Source organism: Beauveria bassiana (genome assembly GCF_000280675.1).
Source record: "Beauveria bassiana ARSEF 2860 unplaced genomic scaffold BBA_S00006, whole genome shotgun sequence".
In the NCBI taxonomy this organism is placed as follows: Eukaryota; Fungi; Ascomycota; class Sordariomycetes; order Hypocreales; family Cordycipitaceae; genus Beauveria; species Beauveria bassiana.
In genome coordinates this window covers 5420-20163 of record NW_007930841.1, presented here as the reverse complement: position 1 = coordinate 20163, position 14744 = coordinate 5420, and the positions used below count along the sequence as shown (strand labels likewise).

Below are 14744 nucleotides of genomic sequence, written 5' to 3'. Positions count from 1 at the left end.
CAGCTCAGTGTAGTTGGACTCACGGCTCCGAAACCCAAAAATTAAGTGCCGGGCAGCACGACCGAGTGACGGGATGTGGTTCACAAGCGCCGCCAACAAGGACTTGAGCGACATCATCGTCTACGATATGGACTATAATCCTCGAAACACCACTCTCGTTGTGATTAACGACTCGACAGTTTAGTCCATCGCCCTCGACAGCGGCGACAACTCGACCTTTTACAAGACTTTTGAAATCCACGTCACCTCTAGCTTGGTACGCTCGACTCGACGGCCAAGGAATGCAACGGCGTCTGAGCCCAGGCGCAACTGTAGCAGCTTCCCACTGAGTTGAACACGTACAAGCGGCATGCCGACAAGATGTACCGGATGTACCTGCACCGCTACCTGCTCGAGTTTCCTAGAATCAATGGGTGTGTCCGTAACCAAATCACCGGAAACCACCCAAAAAGCGTACGAGATGGCACCGACTACTTGAAAGACGACATCAGGAAGCAAGCCGGGAGCCATTGGAGACGGCGGCGATGCCGGACCAGTTGCCAGAAATGTCGGGCGAGGCAGTCGGCTCGATCATGAAGATTGTTGAACAATAAGTTGGTTGGGGCACCTAGATTAATCCCGAATGGCAACTATGAGGAGGGGTTCAGAATCAAGCAGCCGCCGCCACCGAACGCGAAACAGAGCCGAATTATATCTTGGCGTAAAAGTATTAAAGAAGACGTGGCCCCAGATAAAAGTTGCTGCGCCGCCTCGCCCAGGGATTGAAATGGGCCTAACCATCCATGCCTTACGGGATAATGGTGAAGTCAGTGAATTTAGCAGATTTGTAGTTGCGTTGCTATAGCTTTGTATAAAAGTATCCGACAAGCTGCTAAATAAAAAATAGGAGAAAGCAGACTGACCAGAGGGTGCTCTCGCATCTTTCGAGTTTCCTTATCGTCGTAATCTGAAGCTGCTTTATAACGTTGATACTGTAAAATGGCTTTGTCGATGCTAGTTCCAAACCACCTTTGCGTTCAGACTTAGCTACATTCTACATAGTCGATGAAATCTACACAATGATACTGCTGTCGAAGATGAGGGCAATTCTAGTGACGTAGCTTTGATTAGTGGGCGGTGGCCGAGGCAGCTATCCACCCTCGAGTTTACGGACAGGGCGGGCAACTGCCCTTCGTAATTACTAGCCCCTAACTCCCTCGGGAGTGATTCTACGAAGTAACTTCTACATCAGCGCTAGGCTAGCAACTCGCTGCTTATGCTCGGTTTTTCCTATATTATATTGTCGTAGGAATAATTGTCGTAGGTATTAGCCCCACTCGACGGAGCTTACTGAATAAGTCGCCTGATGGCGGACAACAAACATTACTGACCTGCTCTGGCAAAAGTCCTATCAATTTACTATACGACTACGGAATGTATTGCTCAAACACCGAGAATTACCGTAGCTACACAGTATGTAACTCGACTTCTGAGCCCCTTTACTCTATATAGGTCGCAGTATGTTCGAATAGTCACAGCAGCTAGCGTAACGCCCTAGCTAATCAGACAATTGATCGGCAAGAGTCGTAGGTACGGCAAAATGGGGAAAAGAGCAAGCGGCCAACAAAAAGCACGGCCAATTCTCTCCCTGGCACTCTCCAACAAGTGGCTATGATTTTTGGTATCCGCTTGACAGGTGATGGGATACCAGGATATTATATTACCCGCTTGACTGCTGCGGTACCGTGGAGCCAGCACCGCTATGACGATCTTTCAGGCCATGCAACGTATAAGACCTGTCAAGCAAATAGGGACCCTGAATTTCGCAACGAACCTTGCAAGATAGATATTGCCTATTGAGGTATTTCGTGGGCCAAGATGGGCCAATCAGAGCCAGGTCATTATTGAAATCACTGTCTTACAGTGACTTTCAAAAAACCACCTCCTGCCCGCCTCCAGTGTACCTAGCGTCGTTCCTCTAGCGAGCCTTCGATAGCGTCTGTGAGAGTGCTTTCGGATTTCTCTTTGTGAGCGCCTCGCGTGCATTTATTAAACGATGTCTTAAGCTGTGTGTGTCGGGAGGAGTAAACGGTGGAGGATGACAAGTTCTGTTAGGGGGTGTATGGCCGTTGTGCGGCTACGTTGCAAGATCCAAATTCTACGCCGCAAAATCCAGCCCTCGTCGAATAGTTATGAACAGAGATATCCATTCCACCAAGACCAGGGATATTGAGTCATTTATGTAATGAGCTATAATAAGCTGCCGGCACACAAGCATGCAGGACGTATACGCTTCTCCAAAGTGGTGATAGTCTGTCAACAACCTCGAAAGTTTAACATGAAATCTTTCTGTGAACGAGGGGCCTGATTCGGCCAGCCCGCGAACAGTATTTGATCAGTTGTAGATAGAAAAGTATATATAGTCTGGTGTAACGTTGTATTTGAGTCTTGTGTCTCCCATCACAGTAACGAAACCTTGGCATTCAGAGCCATTTGACTAAAATGCAAGGTCAACACTACTTGTCGCTTCTGTTAGCGGCCATCTTCTTCTTCTTCTGTCATGTCCACGGAGCGCCTTCTCCAACGACTCCTGGGGGTATAAGGACTAGGGCTCCCGGAAAGCCACCGTTTGTATGGCGTGGTGAAACGGGCAAAACTCGCGACGGAAAGCCGGGCAGGTCTCCTGACGACGTTAAACGAGCTGGTGGAATGTGGGCGCGAGGCTTTCAGCTCCTTGATCAACTTACACCCGAGCAGCTTGAAGCAGGAAGCAGTCTCTGGACGCACACCAACAACCCGGCTGGAACTAGAGATGTCACGCAGTATGTGTCGACCAGTACATCCCTTACTGGTGCCATCACCTTTGCTGTTCGACCTTCGCCAGAACACGCGCAAGAGGTTGGCTATCTCTATCGGATCCGCACAAACTGGGCTATGGTTGATGTGAATTTGTCTTTGGAGAATATTTCTCCCTATCCAGCCCAACAAGAACAAGCTGCCGTTCAAGGGATTCCATGGGACCAAGTCCTAGGCTGGTACGAGGTACGTGCCGCCGATCTAAATCGCATCCTGGGTGCAGAGGATCCTATCAGCCAGTTGGGCCGCTTCACACGCAATCCCGACTTTCGTCCAGACTCAACAGACCCTAGCGGCGCTCAGCCGCAGCTTGCTGGACTTCAAAATGCTGTTGAAGGGCGTCACGGAGCCTGGGAGGCATATTTAGGACAGTCTGCAGCCAGTAATCTGAGACAGTTCATCAGAGAACATGGACCCCAAACAGAAGCAGCAGATCAGACCACACTCAGCAGCCTCGACTGGTCTGCGGTTGAAATTCCGGGTCTTCTACGAACTGCCTTGGGCCAGGGCGCTGCAAGTGCAGCGCAGTGTGCCATGGCACTGGCAGCAGTTGTTGTGTCGTGGCGACACGATGAGCTGAAAAGATCTATTCCATGGCACGAAGTAGACCGCCGTGATACTACCAGTATGTCAAATTGTTCGACAAAGATGTACCCGATCTAACACAGGATAGGCAACTTCGACAAGAAAGTCTGTGGTAGACTTGCGGCTGCAGTCAAGGACAAGGCCGACAACGAGAAACCTACTGTTACAGTGTGCGACGAGCCACGATCCGGCGGTGAATGCATTTCTATAGCGACGCCTCCCCAATCTTGCGGTATGTTTCCTTCGGCTAGTGCCTATTGATAACGTTAACTGCCCGTGGAATTTGCTAATCAAAATATCCCAATAGTGCCTATTCCTCTGGAATGGAATGACAGGGCGTCTACGATTCTTCTCGGCGCATCCGCCGGAATATGCCAATTCTTTTTGTAAGACCCTTCAATACCGTCAGACAATTTCGTCGTGACTGTTTCATATCCAACAAAACCCTTCAAACTGGAACTAACAACCTGTTAGTGATTACAATTGCGCCGGTGCCTCATTTCATTCCTCTTTTCCAGGCAACGATCGTTTGGACGAGTTCGATGAGGGTCGTTTTGACAACATGATTAGTTCCATTCGTTGTGACAACAACAGCCCAGAGCCTCAGATTGAAAGGCCATCAGTTATTGAAATAACTGAGCCGGATGTCTGCATCGCCAAGCCCCGCCCATTGGCCGAGATCCTCTGGGTCATGATCAATGACATCGATGGGGAATCGCCAGGTGACCTCTTCGGCAGCATCCATGCTACAGATGACTTAGGCCTTCAAGTAATTTACAATGTTGAGAAGGATGATTCTGTATCTGTCGAGCCGCGAGATATGATCGATTTGCGCACCTCTCGGCCTCTTGCGGCGAATGGAGATTTCATCATCGACCTAGATCTCTGGGACAGAGACAGGGACCCATCTCCGCACGACCAAGTTAGCAAGGGCCAGATTTCATGGAAAGCCCACGATCAGACAAACGAGTACGACACGCCTATTCAAAAGGAGATCAGCGGCGAATACGGCAAGGCGACCGTGGACTATATCGTGATGAGCAGTGCGACAAAGGCGGTGATTCAGGTAATTATGCTCGATGGAGACGGAGAGAAACCCGCCGACGTCTTCGGGAGAGTCAGAGTATCCAGCCGCTTTGTCCAGCGCGACCTATTCAACAAAGAGAGCGGCAATAGCATTGAGGTATACCCCGATACAGTCATCCCGTTATCGAGGGCTATAATGGCCGTTCCGATGCTCGATACCCTCAAGATTCATGTGGACCTTTGGGACCATGACTCTGACTGGTCTCCCAACGACCAGATAGCGTACGGAGTTGAAGAATTCCGTCCGCAATTGTCGGGCTCGGAAAAAAGGCAAGTTTCAGGAGAGTACGGCAAGGTTGAAGTGTCAGTTGCCTGGGGAGTAGACCAGCCTCAGGGGTGCTAATCATCTACAACCGGGAATATAAGAGGTGCACGGATTCAGAATAAACTTATAAATATTTCGACTTAGATCTGGCTCCGATTTGATTTGACTAGGAATAAGAGAAATATAATTCTCAGGCAAATGTTTAACCTATGGCGGGTATTCCTCTACCTTAGCTGGTTTAACCTACACACCAGTCATCGGTTCTATCATGTAGCTTGAGCTCAATAGGCAGGCCCTAGTGCAAATGCAAGCATACGGACAATCTACTTGGTATTAATCTCGATGCCCCGTTAAGGCGGAGGTTGGATAGGCCCTCGGGAGGCGCTAGGTAAGTTGGTGCATGGCTCCTTGGTTTGCTGGTCTTCTTGAATAGGTCGCGACAGCGGTCCCTTACGCCACGCCTAGTGGGTGCAAAGATAAGCTTCATTAGATGTCTAGTGGTCGCACATTTTGATGTGTGACCGTAACCTTACACTAGTTAGTGCTAGTTATAAAATTGGCGAATTTTTAGAAATTGGGAATGTTAACAGAAATGTCCATTGCGTCGCTAGTAGGTAGATGCAGACACTAAAACTGACGGAAGCCTTTCATAGGTCGCCTGTCACAGCCACAGAGTGATAAAATCATAATTACCTAGCCCCTCAGCCTTGCTGCGCCCGTTTCATAAACTTGAATGAACAAATAAATTATTCTCTCCTACACATAGAGTCTTCTCCATTTTTTTCTCGTTAGTCGTACCGGGGGAGGTAAGCCCTGGAGCTAACTACGGCAAGCCCAGCGACTGCTACGAGAATCCATCCACTTGCCTTTCTCTGCATCACCTTTCAAGGAATATAATGCATCTCTAGTTCCACGGAGTATTTAGTATATAACGGGGCGCTTCAGCAGCCTCTGTATAACGCTTAATTTCGTTATATATGTAGGTACGTACACATGGGTTGTGATGTACTCACGTGGCTTGGGAAAAGTTCTAAATTGTCCGCTTCATTTTGATAATATTATAATCAGCCGGTAAATGTGATGCTCCGACAGCCGTGCTGTGCCGTATAGCCCGAATCTTTGCAACGAGATACTCCCGTGGATGCAAGAATGCGGGGCCGGTCGGGTCATTTCATCGGACCGATGGATGGAACATTTCTTGGAGCCAAGCAGCTGATTCCCCCGAGTGGTCATAAGCGGCGCTAGCACAGGTAGTTTGATAAGTTCGAAGTGCTCTTTTACCTTGACTTTCAGACCTGCTTTAACTTATCGCATGATCGGTAACTCCCAAAGAAATGGTCGCAAAGGAAACCCACAAGATTGAGACTGAAGGTTGATCCGTCTTCTTCAATGAGCTTGGGAGCAAGATAGCTAACACGTGCAAAGTCAGAACTCGTGGCATGTCAGGCCGCCGTCTTTGAATGGGCAGAAAGCTTTGATAGTAAAGATTGGACTCGCCTTGCAGAATGTATCGCTCCGACCCTCTACGTATGTGATCTCCTTACCCGCAGTAGCGCATGATATGTCTGACAAGCGTCGCCAGATTGACTATCGTGCCGTAATGGGCATAATTTGGGAAACTATGCCAGCTGTTGATTTTGTCGACTTGGTACGCGCGCCTGCATTTCTGGGCAATCCGTCTATCAAGACACAGCACTTTATTGGTGCTACAAAATGGGTCAAAACCAGTCAGAACGAGATTATTGGTCACCACCAGGTGCGGGTCGCTCATCAGAGGTATAAAAATGCAGACTTGAAGGAAGTCTTGCACCAAGGTCATGCTCATGGCAAAGCAACTATTTATTATCGTTTTGTCGATGGTACCTGGAAATTCGCAGGCCTCGTACCCGAAATTCGGTGGTCTGAGCACGAATATGAGAAGATCTTTCGCGAGGATTAGATTATCTAGCAACAGTAGCTCTGCCTGAAAAATACTAGAGACTGATTGATTAATACATCGAACTCTATCTCTAAATGCAGTCTCGCGCCAGTTATCTTAATAGCCATTCTTCGAGGTAACCGCAATCAAGGCTGCAACAAAAGGCAGTGTTGCTCTTACAGCGTGTCTCTTCATCCATAGATCCATGATGTAGTTTAACCTCATCTTGCTTCCATCTGCCAACAATTGTCGATCTAGAAGCTTGAAGTTGTCTTTGTTATCTTTCATGATAGACGCGGCGGTGTCTAGTCGGAAGATGAATGCTCTTTCCCACCATGCCACTTGGACGAGAGTAAAGCTGGCAAGAGCAAAACGCCACCACTTTTGCGATTCAAGAATTTCTGGATTCTGTGACTTGATAAAAGCAATGAATGCCAGCATCGCAGCGATGAAAGCGTTCAAAGGCTCAAGCCAAACCCCGCCCCGCCGAGAAGTTTCTTTAAACTGATGGATTGCGCTGACCGTCGGATTGAGTTTGATGATAGGCACTACCCAAAGATTGAAGCACCAAGCTATGCCTTAACTTAAAGATTAGAAAAACTTCTGTTGACCATGGGAGAGAGTCCACACCGGAGAGATAAAATAGAGATATGATGGTCATCCACTCGAGGGCGGGAAGGATCGATTGAAGGCTTTCCACGATAGGCATCTTTGCATTGATCGCGCACTTTACTCTGCTCTCAAAGTAAATGCAGCATTCAGCAAGCTTTGATAACGAGAATATCGGCATATATGCCGCTAGGACGGACGAATCGCACCGAAATGGAGCGAACGGTCACGACAGCACCAAGGGTAAGGCCACCGTCAATGGAAAAAAAAAATTAAAGTCGCGCAAATAAAGACTAAAAATTTATAAACATGGTAAGCTTGACTATAAAACTATTTAGACTGTTTACTTTCGAGGTTCCATCTTGCAATACGCCGGAGGCAGGGCAAACTTCTTCTCTGAATCTAGTTCAGCGCCCATATCCTGTCTCTGTGCAGCATAAGGATCAGCCTTGCCATTTACATCACAGCTGGTCCACTTGTAAGTAGCCAAAGCGTGAGCAATCAAAATGTTCTGTTGCAACTTGCCCCAGCGTTTACCGGCACATGGATGCATACCCAACCCCCAGCCAAAAACTGTCAAAAGTGTTAGAAACTCAATCAAACCAATCAGCTTGCATCTCACTTACATCCGTATGGCTCTTTTTCGAATTCTCGACGCCCCTCTGCAAAACGCATGGGGTCAAATTTGCGCGGGTTGGGGAAAAGCTTCGCGTCAAAGTTGAGTTCGGTTGAATTCCAGACACCATAGGCACCTGCGGGAATGACCTCATCAGATCCTGGGATGAGTATAGCCTCAGATGACGTATTCAACCTTCCAACAGCAAATGATGTCCACACCCGGATGATTTCATAGATGCACAGGTCGAGCATCGGGAATGATGTCTCCCATGCTTTGAGAGGGACATACTTCAATTGCTCAACTAGAGGCAGCGATTTGTTGGTACAATGCTCTTTAGCGACAGCATAGACCTCTCGGTAGACCTTTTCTTGCCATTCTGGATGCACGGCCATGGTATTGATGAGCTGAGGGAAAATAATGTGCGCATTAGTTGTCGTGATGAAAGTGGCGCTCGCGCAAAATTCAGTAATGAACTCTTCCGGATCTCCGTTATCAATCATTGTTTGGAGTGCATCATCCTTATACTTGAAGCCATATCTCTTGCGCTGAGCCACGAGCTTTTGCACTGTCTGGCGGAGCCCGCGACGCGCAAGGCGCCTGCGAATCATACTCGGTTCGAGAATCCAATGCCGGAAAGCGTAAAATGGGCTGTAAGAATGCAAAATGACTTCAAGATGATCGGCTGTCCTGTCAAATAGCTGCTTGTCAACTGCAAAGTCGTCGGCGAAAAAGAGTCGAGTGCTTTGTTTAAACACTGTTCTCCACAGATCTGGTGCGTTGACAACTCCATTTGGGCTCTCTGGTAATAATGCCTGAAAATCCAAGCGTGCATCTTCCAGCAAGCCAGAGAGAACCCTTTCAATCCGAGCTGTCTTCAAAAGACCGAGCAAGGTGCGTAGGAAGTGTGTATTATTGCGAGCTCTTTCTCCAGTCTGCTGGAAGATCTCGTGGATTGGGGGCCAAAAGTGCATACCAAACGCCAGCAAGCTTTGAGCCGCGACAAAGTCAAGGCTGGGATGATCCAAGAGCATTTTACGCGCGGCAGGGCCGGAGATGCCGACGATATGAATCTTTCCCTGCCAGAAGCTAAAGTTCCCAGTTTTGGATTGTTCGAGGGCATCTTTCCAAAAGGACCTATTACATGGTTATCATCAAGAGCGTCTGTAATAATGAGGGAGTTTATCACCATTGGCGCGTGACAAACCCAATCGAACCGAGGATTGGAATGGTGTCGGAAATGAAAGCTGGGGATTTGGGATGAACTTTTGGCCTGTAGGCTTCATAGCACAGAAAAGTTACAAATGCAACTAGCACAGTCGTGATACCGACGGTTGTGAGAGATCCGAAGTATGTAACAATTGGGTGGTCAAGACCCAGATTTGGATAGGGGGCCGCCGATAGGACATTTCCGCTAACATTTGCCAAGAAGTCCATTTTAGCGTCGAAGATGAGGACATTCTCTCACTAGGGTCTCGAGCTGAATTTGAATGGTCAAATATGTTTATGAAATAGGGTATTAATATTTTCCGTAAGGCCGATATAATTTTAGGCATTCGGCGCTTTTCCGGTATTAGCCCGATTCATGTACCAGCGGGTTTAAGCGGTGTATATAGATATATACCGGTGATAGGAGACTCGTGCCAGAGGCGTACTCTAAAAAATCCATGAAATTGCAATTATTTGATTCGCATTCTACATTATTTATAGTATCTCCCTTGGCCTCTACCAGTAGCAACATGGGCGACGGTCTCGAAAAGGTAGCGCAAATACTGGCTATATTAGCGCCCGCGTCATTGTCAGGTTCGTGAATTGAATTTCAACCCTTCTTTTTTTACTAAACAACCGACAGGATTCATTATTTGCTTCAGTCATGCCGGCGTACCGACACTTAATGTGGCACCGATTGATGTGCTACTTCGAGAATTCAGTGTCATGTACTCCATAGGCAAAACAACCTCGCCACCAATCGCTATGACGGCTGCCCTTTGCAATGGATTTCTAGCTCATAGATCGCGAAATACTCACCGGCGGATTGTGGGGGCCATTACCCCCTTTGCACTCTACAGCACTGCAGTACTGCTGGTGCTGGCCATCATCCCTTACACTCTCTTGGCTATGGAGCCTCGAGCAAACAAATTGCTACTGGATCTTGGCGATCAGGTAAACAAAGGGCTTAATACTGAGGTGCTGAAACCGGTAGAGAAGGATGTGAGAGAAACCTTGATTGTGTGGAAGGCGATGAATGCGAGAAGAGCTTTGTTTGTTGGGATTGGTGCATTATTAACAGCTATTGCAACCATTCTTCGCTAGGAAATTACTCCATTGTTTGAGCCATGTTGCAAATTAATCTTACAAAGCAATATTTCATCTGCCTCTCATACAATATTCGTGGTCTAAAGTCCACCACTAGCTTTTAGGCACTAGGTACATTTCGGCAGTTTTTTTTTCTTTAAGAAACTTATTATACATTAGTTGCTTGATAATTACTTTAGTAATAGCATAAACGCTTTAGCAGATGAAATCTAGTATAGTAAACATTTTTGGCTTTTGTAGAACAAGCATACTCGAAGGTGGGTGATTCGGGTGGGTGTGCAGCGAATCGTGGCCTCGCTACAGTTGGTTCTAGGGACTACGGCTAGCAACCGGAGCATAGGTACAGTGGGGTTCCAAAAGTCTTGTAGTTGACTACTTTACTATACTGAGGTGCTTGATTTTTTCACGGGGAAAGCGAGCTCAAATGCGGCTGATTGATCTGAGTGTTTCTAAGTTCAATTGATGAAGCTGAAACAAATGTTGCAGTCTACATATATAGATTTCTTTCCGGGCTCTCAAGTCCACTAATTGCTAATAAGCTGATGTTTACTTAAACCAGCATCTTCTTAAGCAGCTCCACCATCCAAGGTAATCACCTTACCATTTACCCATTCGCCCTCCTTGCTCGCAAGGAAGCCAACAACGCGAGCAACATCCTCTGGAAAACCATTTCGGTGCAAAGGGGAAGCATGGGCAGCCATTTCCTGGCGCTGCTCGGCGGTGTATCTCTCTCCATTTGGTATGTAGTGATGCGACACCTCGTGGAACATGTCCGTGACAGTTCCTCCTGGAGCCACAGCATTGACGGTGATCTTTTTGTCCCCACAGTCTTTGGAGAATATGCGAACGAATGAATCAATTGCCCCCTTTGAGCCAGAATAAAGAGAGTGGCGCGGCACGCTGAAATCTTTGGCCGTGTTGGACGATGTCAGAATAATGCGTCCACCTTGAGTCAAAACTCGGTACGCTTCTCTTGCAACGAAAAACTGGCCACGAGTATTCAGACTAAAAACTCGATCGAACTCTTCTTCTGTGACATCTTTGAGGTGGCCGAAACTAACCACGCCAGAGTTGCTAACAGCAATGTCTAGGCGTCCAAAATGTTCAATAGAATCATCAAACAACTTCGCGATTTGGCTCACATCGCGAATGTCGGCCTTGAAAGCCACGGCATCTGAGCCATCGGACTTGATCTGCGCAACAACTTTTTCCGCATCTTTGACGCTGTTGGCATAGTTGACAACGACCTTGGCGCCTAGACTACCCAGATACACTGCGATAGCGGCACCAATGCCTCGCCCCGATCCAGTCACTAACGCGACTTGACCATCCAAGCGATGGGGTTTAGTAGTAGCGCCCGTCATATTTTGAATATTCGTTGAAAGTAATAGATGAGAAGACAGGAGAAAGTCGGGTGTAAATGAAGGCCTGCAAGGTCAACGGAGCTGCAGCCTTATAATTTCAAGCGGTTCATAGACTAAATTAATTTTGCCAACGGATATTCGGTACTGCTTTAAATGCCAATGTTCTTCATGTATTTATATATATTAGTTACAAATATTCCGGGGCGAGGGTCTTCGGTGTAATTGGTATCGGCTCTATAGGCCGAAGCGGTCTACGGAAAGTAAACGAGGCTCACTAGCTCTAGAACGACTTATTCAAATCACAGCGACCAAATACAGCAATCAGTTATATATAGACCTAAACCAACGCTTAAAGTAATTATAAACCTATAAAAATATTTAGCCTCACGGATAAATTATTTTTATACTATAAATTTACTCTTACCCCGTCCAACCGCAATGAATGAAAACATCATTAGCGACCCTCCGGCTTGCTACAGCATCCTAGGTGCAACTGGCAATTGTGGCACTGCGCTTCTGACTATTTGCCTTCAAATGCCAGATGTGCAGGTCAAAGTCTACTGCCGCAATCGGGAAAAGCTGTTTCGACTAGTCCCGGAGTCCAAAGATAATGATCGCGTCGAGATATTCAACGGGAGCATTCTTGACGCTGATCTTTTAGGGAAGGCAATGGCTGGTTGCAAGGCTGTATTTCTCACTGCAAGCACCAACGATAACATACCTGGGTGTCATATCAGTCAAGATCTCGCCAGGACTGTCATCAAAGCTCTTGAAAAGATGAAAGGAAAAGCCACAATTCCGAAACTGATTCTTCTCTCATCTGCTACTATAGATCCTTGGCTTAGCCGAAAGCATCCCTGGGTTAACATGATCGTGAGAAGATCGGCCTGGCACGTTTATAAGGACCTGGAATTGGCTGAAAAATTCTTACGGGAGCAAGAAGAGTGGGCACCTTGTGTCTACATTAAACCTGGTGGACTTTCGGTGGATGTACAGCGAGGCCATCGACTAACACTAGACGCAGAGGAGTCGTTCGTATCTTACCTGGACGTTGCTGCTGGAATGTTGGAAGCGGCAAATGAACCTGAGGGCAAATGGTCTAAGAAAAACGTTGGCATCATCAATGCCAATGGAAAAGCAAAATTTCCAGCAGGGACACCAATGTGCATTGTCTTGGGTCTTCTAAGGTTTTATTTCCCTTTTCTTCATCCGCATCTGCCTCTGAATGCTGGGCCAGCATGAAAGACGCAGGTTACTGTCGTTTAGTTCATTAGACGAATTATTTGTAATTATTATCGCGGTTTACTTCATCGATACGTTATGTTTCGCGATCACTAACCTTGTCGTAATCACTCTCATTTTTTTAAACATTGACTACCAACAATGAAGTAGACGGGATTGTTCCTTTCTTTCATGAACAAGGGCTCCCTCTAAAGTGTGCCCAATACATTGATAGAAATTCCAGCCCTCGAGTCATCTAGACAACCGATTAAGTATTCTTGCGTAATTCTGCCATCTTTTTCTGAGACACCGTCTGCCAATTCCAACTTGAGCCCAGCAAGAATAGCAGCCAATGTGAGATAAAGCTCACTATATGCCAGGTTCATTCCCAGACAACTACGCGCCCCTTTACCAAAAGGAGCAAGAGATGCCTTCGCAGCATTTACTGCCTGAGTCTCGGCCTCTGTCGCATTCTCAGGCCGCAAGTAGCGCTCGGGCCGGAATGCGAAGGGCTCAGGGAATATCTTTTCGTTGTTGTGTACCAGGTATAGCGTTTGTGAGAATGTTACCCCAGCAGGTATCTGAACAGGGCCATTCTTCCCCTTCGGATAAGTGAGGGTCTCGTTTGGGGCAATCCTACCGAGACGCCCGGCTACGCCGTGGGTCATTCGGAGACCTTCACTGATCACGGCCGAGAAGTATGGCAGCGCTTCGAGTTGCTTTGTTGGTGGCAATGGGGCATCATATGATGGGATCAATGGCCTCAATTCACTCAAGACTCGCTTGTAAATTGGAGGATTAAGCAGAATGTGAAGCAGGGTAACCGCCAAGGCACGCCCAGTAGGCTCACCACCTGCTGCGAACATAATCATAACCTCCGCACTGAGCCTGTTGAATTCTTTCTCTTTCTCTGGGGCGGTAGGGTGGTTGATGAGAGTTTGAAGAATGGTGCGATCCTCATTTCCTTGCGACTTTTTAGCATTCTCAAAAGCCATGCGTGTGAGGTCTGTAACTAATTCTTGAAACTCTTTCCCAGCTGTCATCTCAGGTCTTAATTTGACTATCCAGTCCGGCAGCATTACCATCGCACGGGGAATGAAAGGAAAGGCACGAGCGATTGGACCAAGTTTTGCGCTGTTGCGCAAAGCTTCATGATAATCCCGTGCCAGGTCTGTGCGATCTAACGCACCGATAGATTTGCCCAGAGTATACCCAGATATGATATCTAGTCGGCGCTGTATTAGTGATGTAGCTGTACACATCTTGCTCTTGCCATGAAAACACTTACCTAATGTCAAAGCGCCTGTGGCGTTGCTGAAATCAATTGGTGCACTTCCCTTTTCCTTGTCGGCAGCGTATTCAAGAAGCCTTTCTCTAAAACGAATGACCTTTTCCTGGATTTTCACTTCCAGATCTCGGACTTTCTGCTTCGAAAAGAATGGTGCTAACATAGAACGACGCATCCGGTGGTCATCATGGGACAACGTAAAAAACGTGTTGCCGTCCCCATATTGCTCTAGGCCCTGGGCCCATCCGAAATGGAGCATGCTTTTGTCTCTCTGACGACCAATCGAACCGGGATAGCACGAGCTGTAAAACGAAGGGTCGTCGATATGAACTTCATCGGGACCGATCCTGCCGCCATAGTCAAAGTTAGTTCGCTGTTGCGCCTAAGCATTGACTTAAAGCCTTGACTAACCGGACGATCGGACCATATATTTTGTGTAATTTGATACAGTGAAATGCGAATTGTCCTTGGTGAGGCCAAAGATCCCAATATGCTTGATAAAAGTATGTAAGCGCAGCTAATTTTGGACCCGGGATATGGGAGATGCGCGAGAAGAAGAGGACGCGGATCACGCCAGTAACATGGTGCGCGATAAAGAGGGCTGTGCCCATAGCCATCAAGAGCACGCTGATCGAGTACAT

General features: G+C 47.3%; 6 protein-coding genes across 6 annotated transcripts; 3 read left to right on the top strand and 3 right to left on the bottom strand.

Moving 5' to 3' along the window:
- Positions 1 to 2481: 2481 nt before the first annotated feature.
- Positions 2482 to 4849, top strand: BBA_02752 (putative Heat-labile enterotoxin IIB, A chain; the record flags this gene model as incomplete). The annotated part of the gene is made up of 4 exons (XM_008597849.1): positions 2482 to 3460; positions 3509 to 3652; positions 3728 to 3806; positions 3895 to 4849. The coding sequence occupies 4 exons, from the start codon at positions 2482 to 2484 to the stop codon at positions 4847 to 4849; spliced, it is 2157 nt and encodes a 718-aa protein (XP_008596071.1).
- A 2792-nt stretch (positions 4850 to 7641) lies between these two features.
- BBA_02751 (Cytochrome P450 CYP5282A1) lies at positions 7642 to 9351 on the bottom strand (the record flags this gene model as incomplete). Its single annotated transcript, XM_008597848.1, has 3 exons — positions 7642 to 7871; positions 7925 to 9051; positions 9122 to 9351. The coding sequence occupies 3 exons, from the start codon at positions 9349 to 9351 to the stop codon at positions 7642 to 7644; spliced, it is 1587 nt and encodes a 528-aa protein (XP_008596070.1).
- Positions 9352 to 9653: 302 nt separating this feature from the next.
- On the top strand, positions 9654 to 10227 carry BBA_02750 (DUF1772 family protein; the record flags this gene model as incomplete). The annotated part of the gene is made up of 2 exons (XM_008597847.1): positions 9654 to 9717; positions 9767 to 10227. 2 exons carry the CDS (start codon positions 9654 to 9656, stop codon positions 10225 to 10227), a joined length of 525 nt encoding a protein of 174 aa, XP_008596069.1.
- Positions 10228 to 10796: 569 nt separating this feature from the next.
- On the bottom strand, positions 10797 to 11594 carry BBA_02749 (17beta-hydroxysteroid dehydrogenase; the record flags this gene model as incomplete). The annotated part of the gene is made up of 1 exon (XM_008597846.1): positions 10797 to 11594. The coding sequence occupies one exon, from the start codon at positions 11592 to 11594 to the stop codon at positions 10797 to 10799; it is 798 nt and encodes a 265-aa protein (XP_008596068.1).
- A 438-nt stretch (positions 11595 to 12032) lies between these two features.
- Positions 12033 to 12836, top strand: BBA_02748 (StcQ-like protein; the record flags this gene model as incomplete). Its single annotated transcript, XM_008597845.1, has 1 exon — positions 12033 to 12836. One exon carries the CDS (start codon positions 12033 to 12035, stop codon positions 12834 to 12836), a length of 804 nt encoding a protein of 267 aa, XP_008596067.1.
- A 188-nt stretch (positions 12837 to 13024) lies between these two features.
- Positions 13025 to 14744, bottom strand: BBA_02747 (Cytochrome P450 CYP682N1; the record flags this gene model as incomplete). Its single annotated transcript, XM_008597844.1, has 3 exons — positions 13025 to 14040; positions 14104 to 14450; positions 14515 to 14744. 3 exons carry the CDS (start codon positions 14742 to 14744, stop codon positions 13025 to 13027), a joined length of 1593 nt encoding a protein of 530 aa, XP_008596066.1.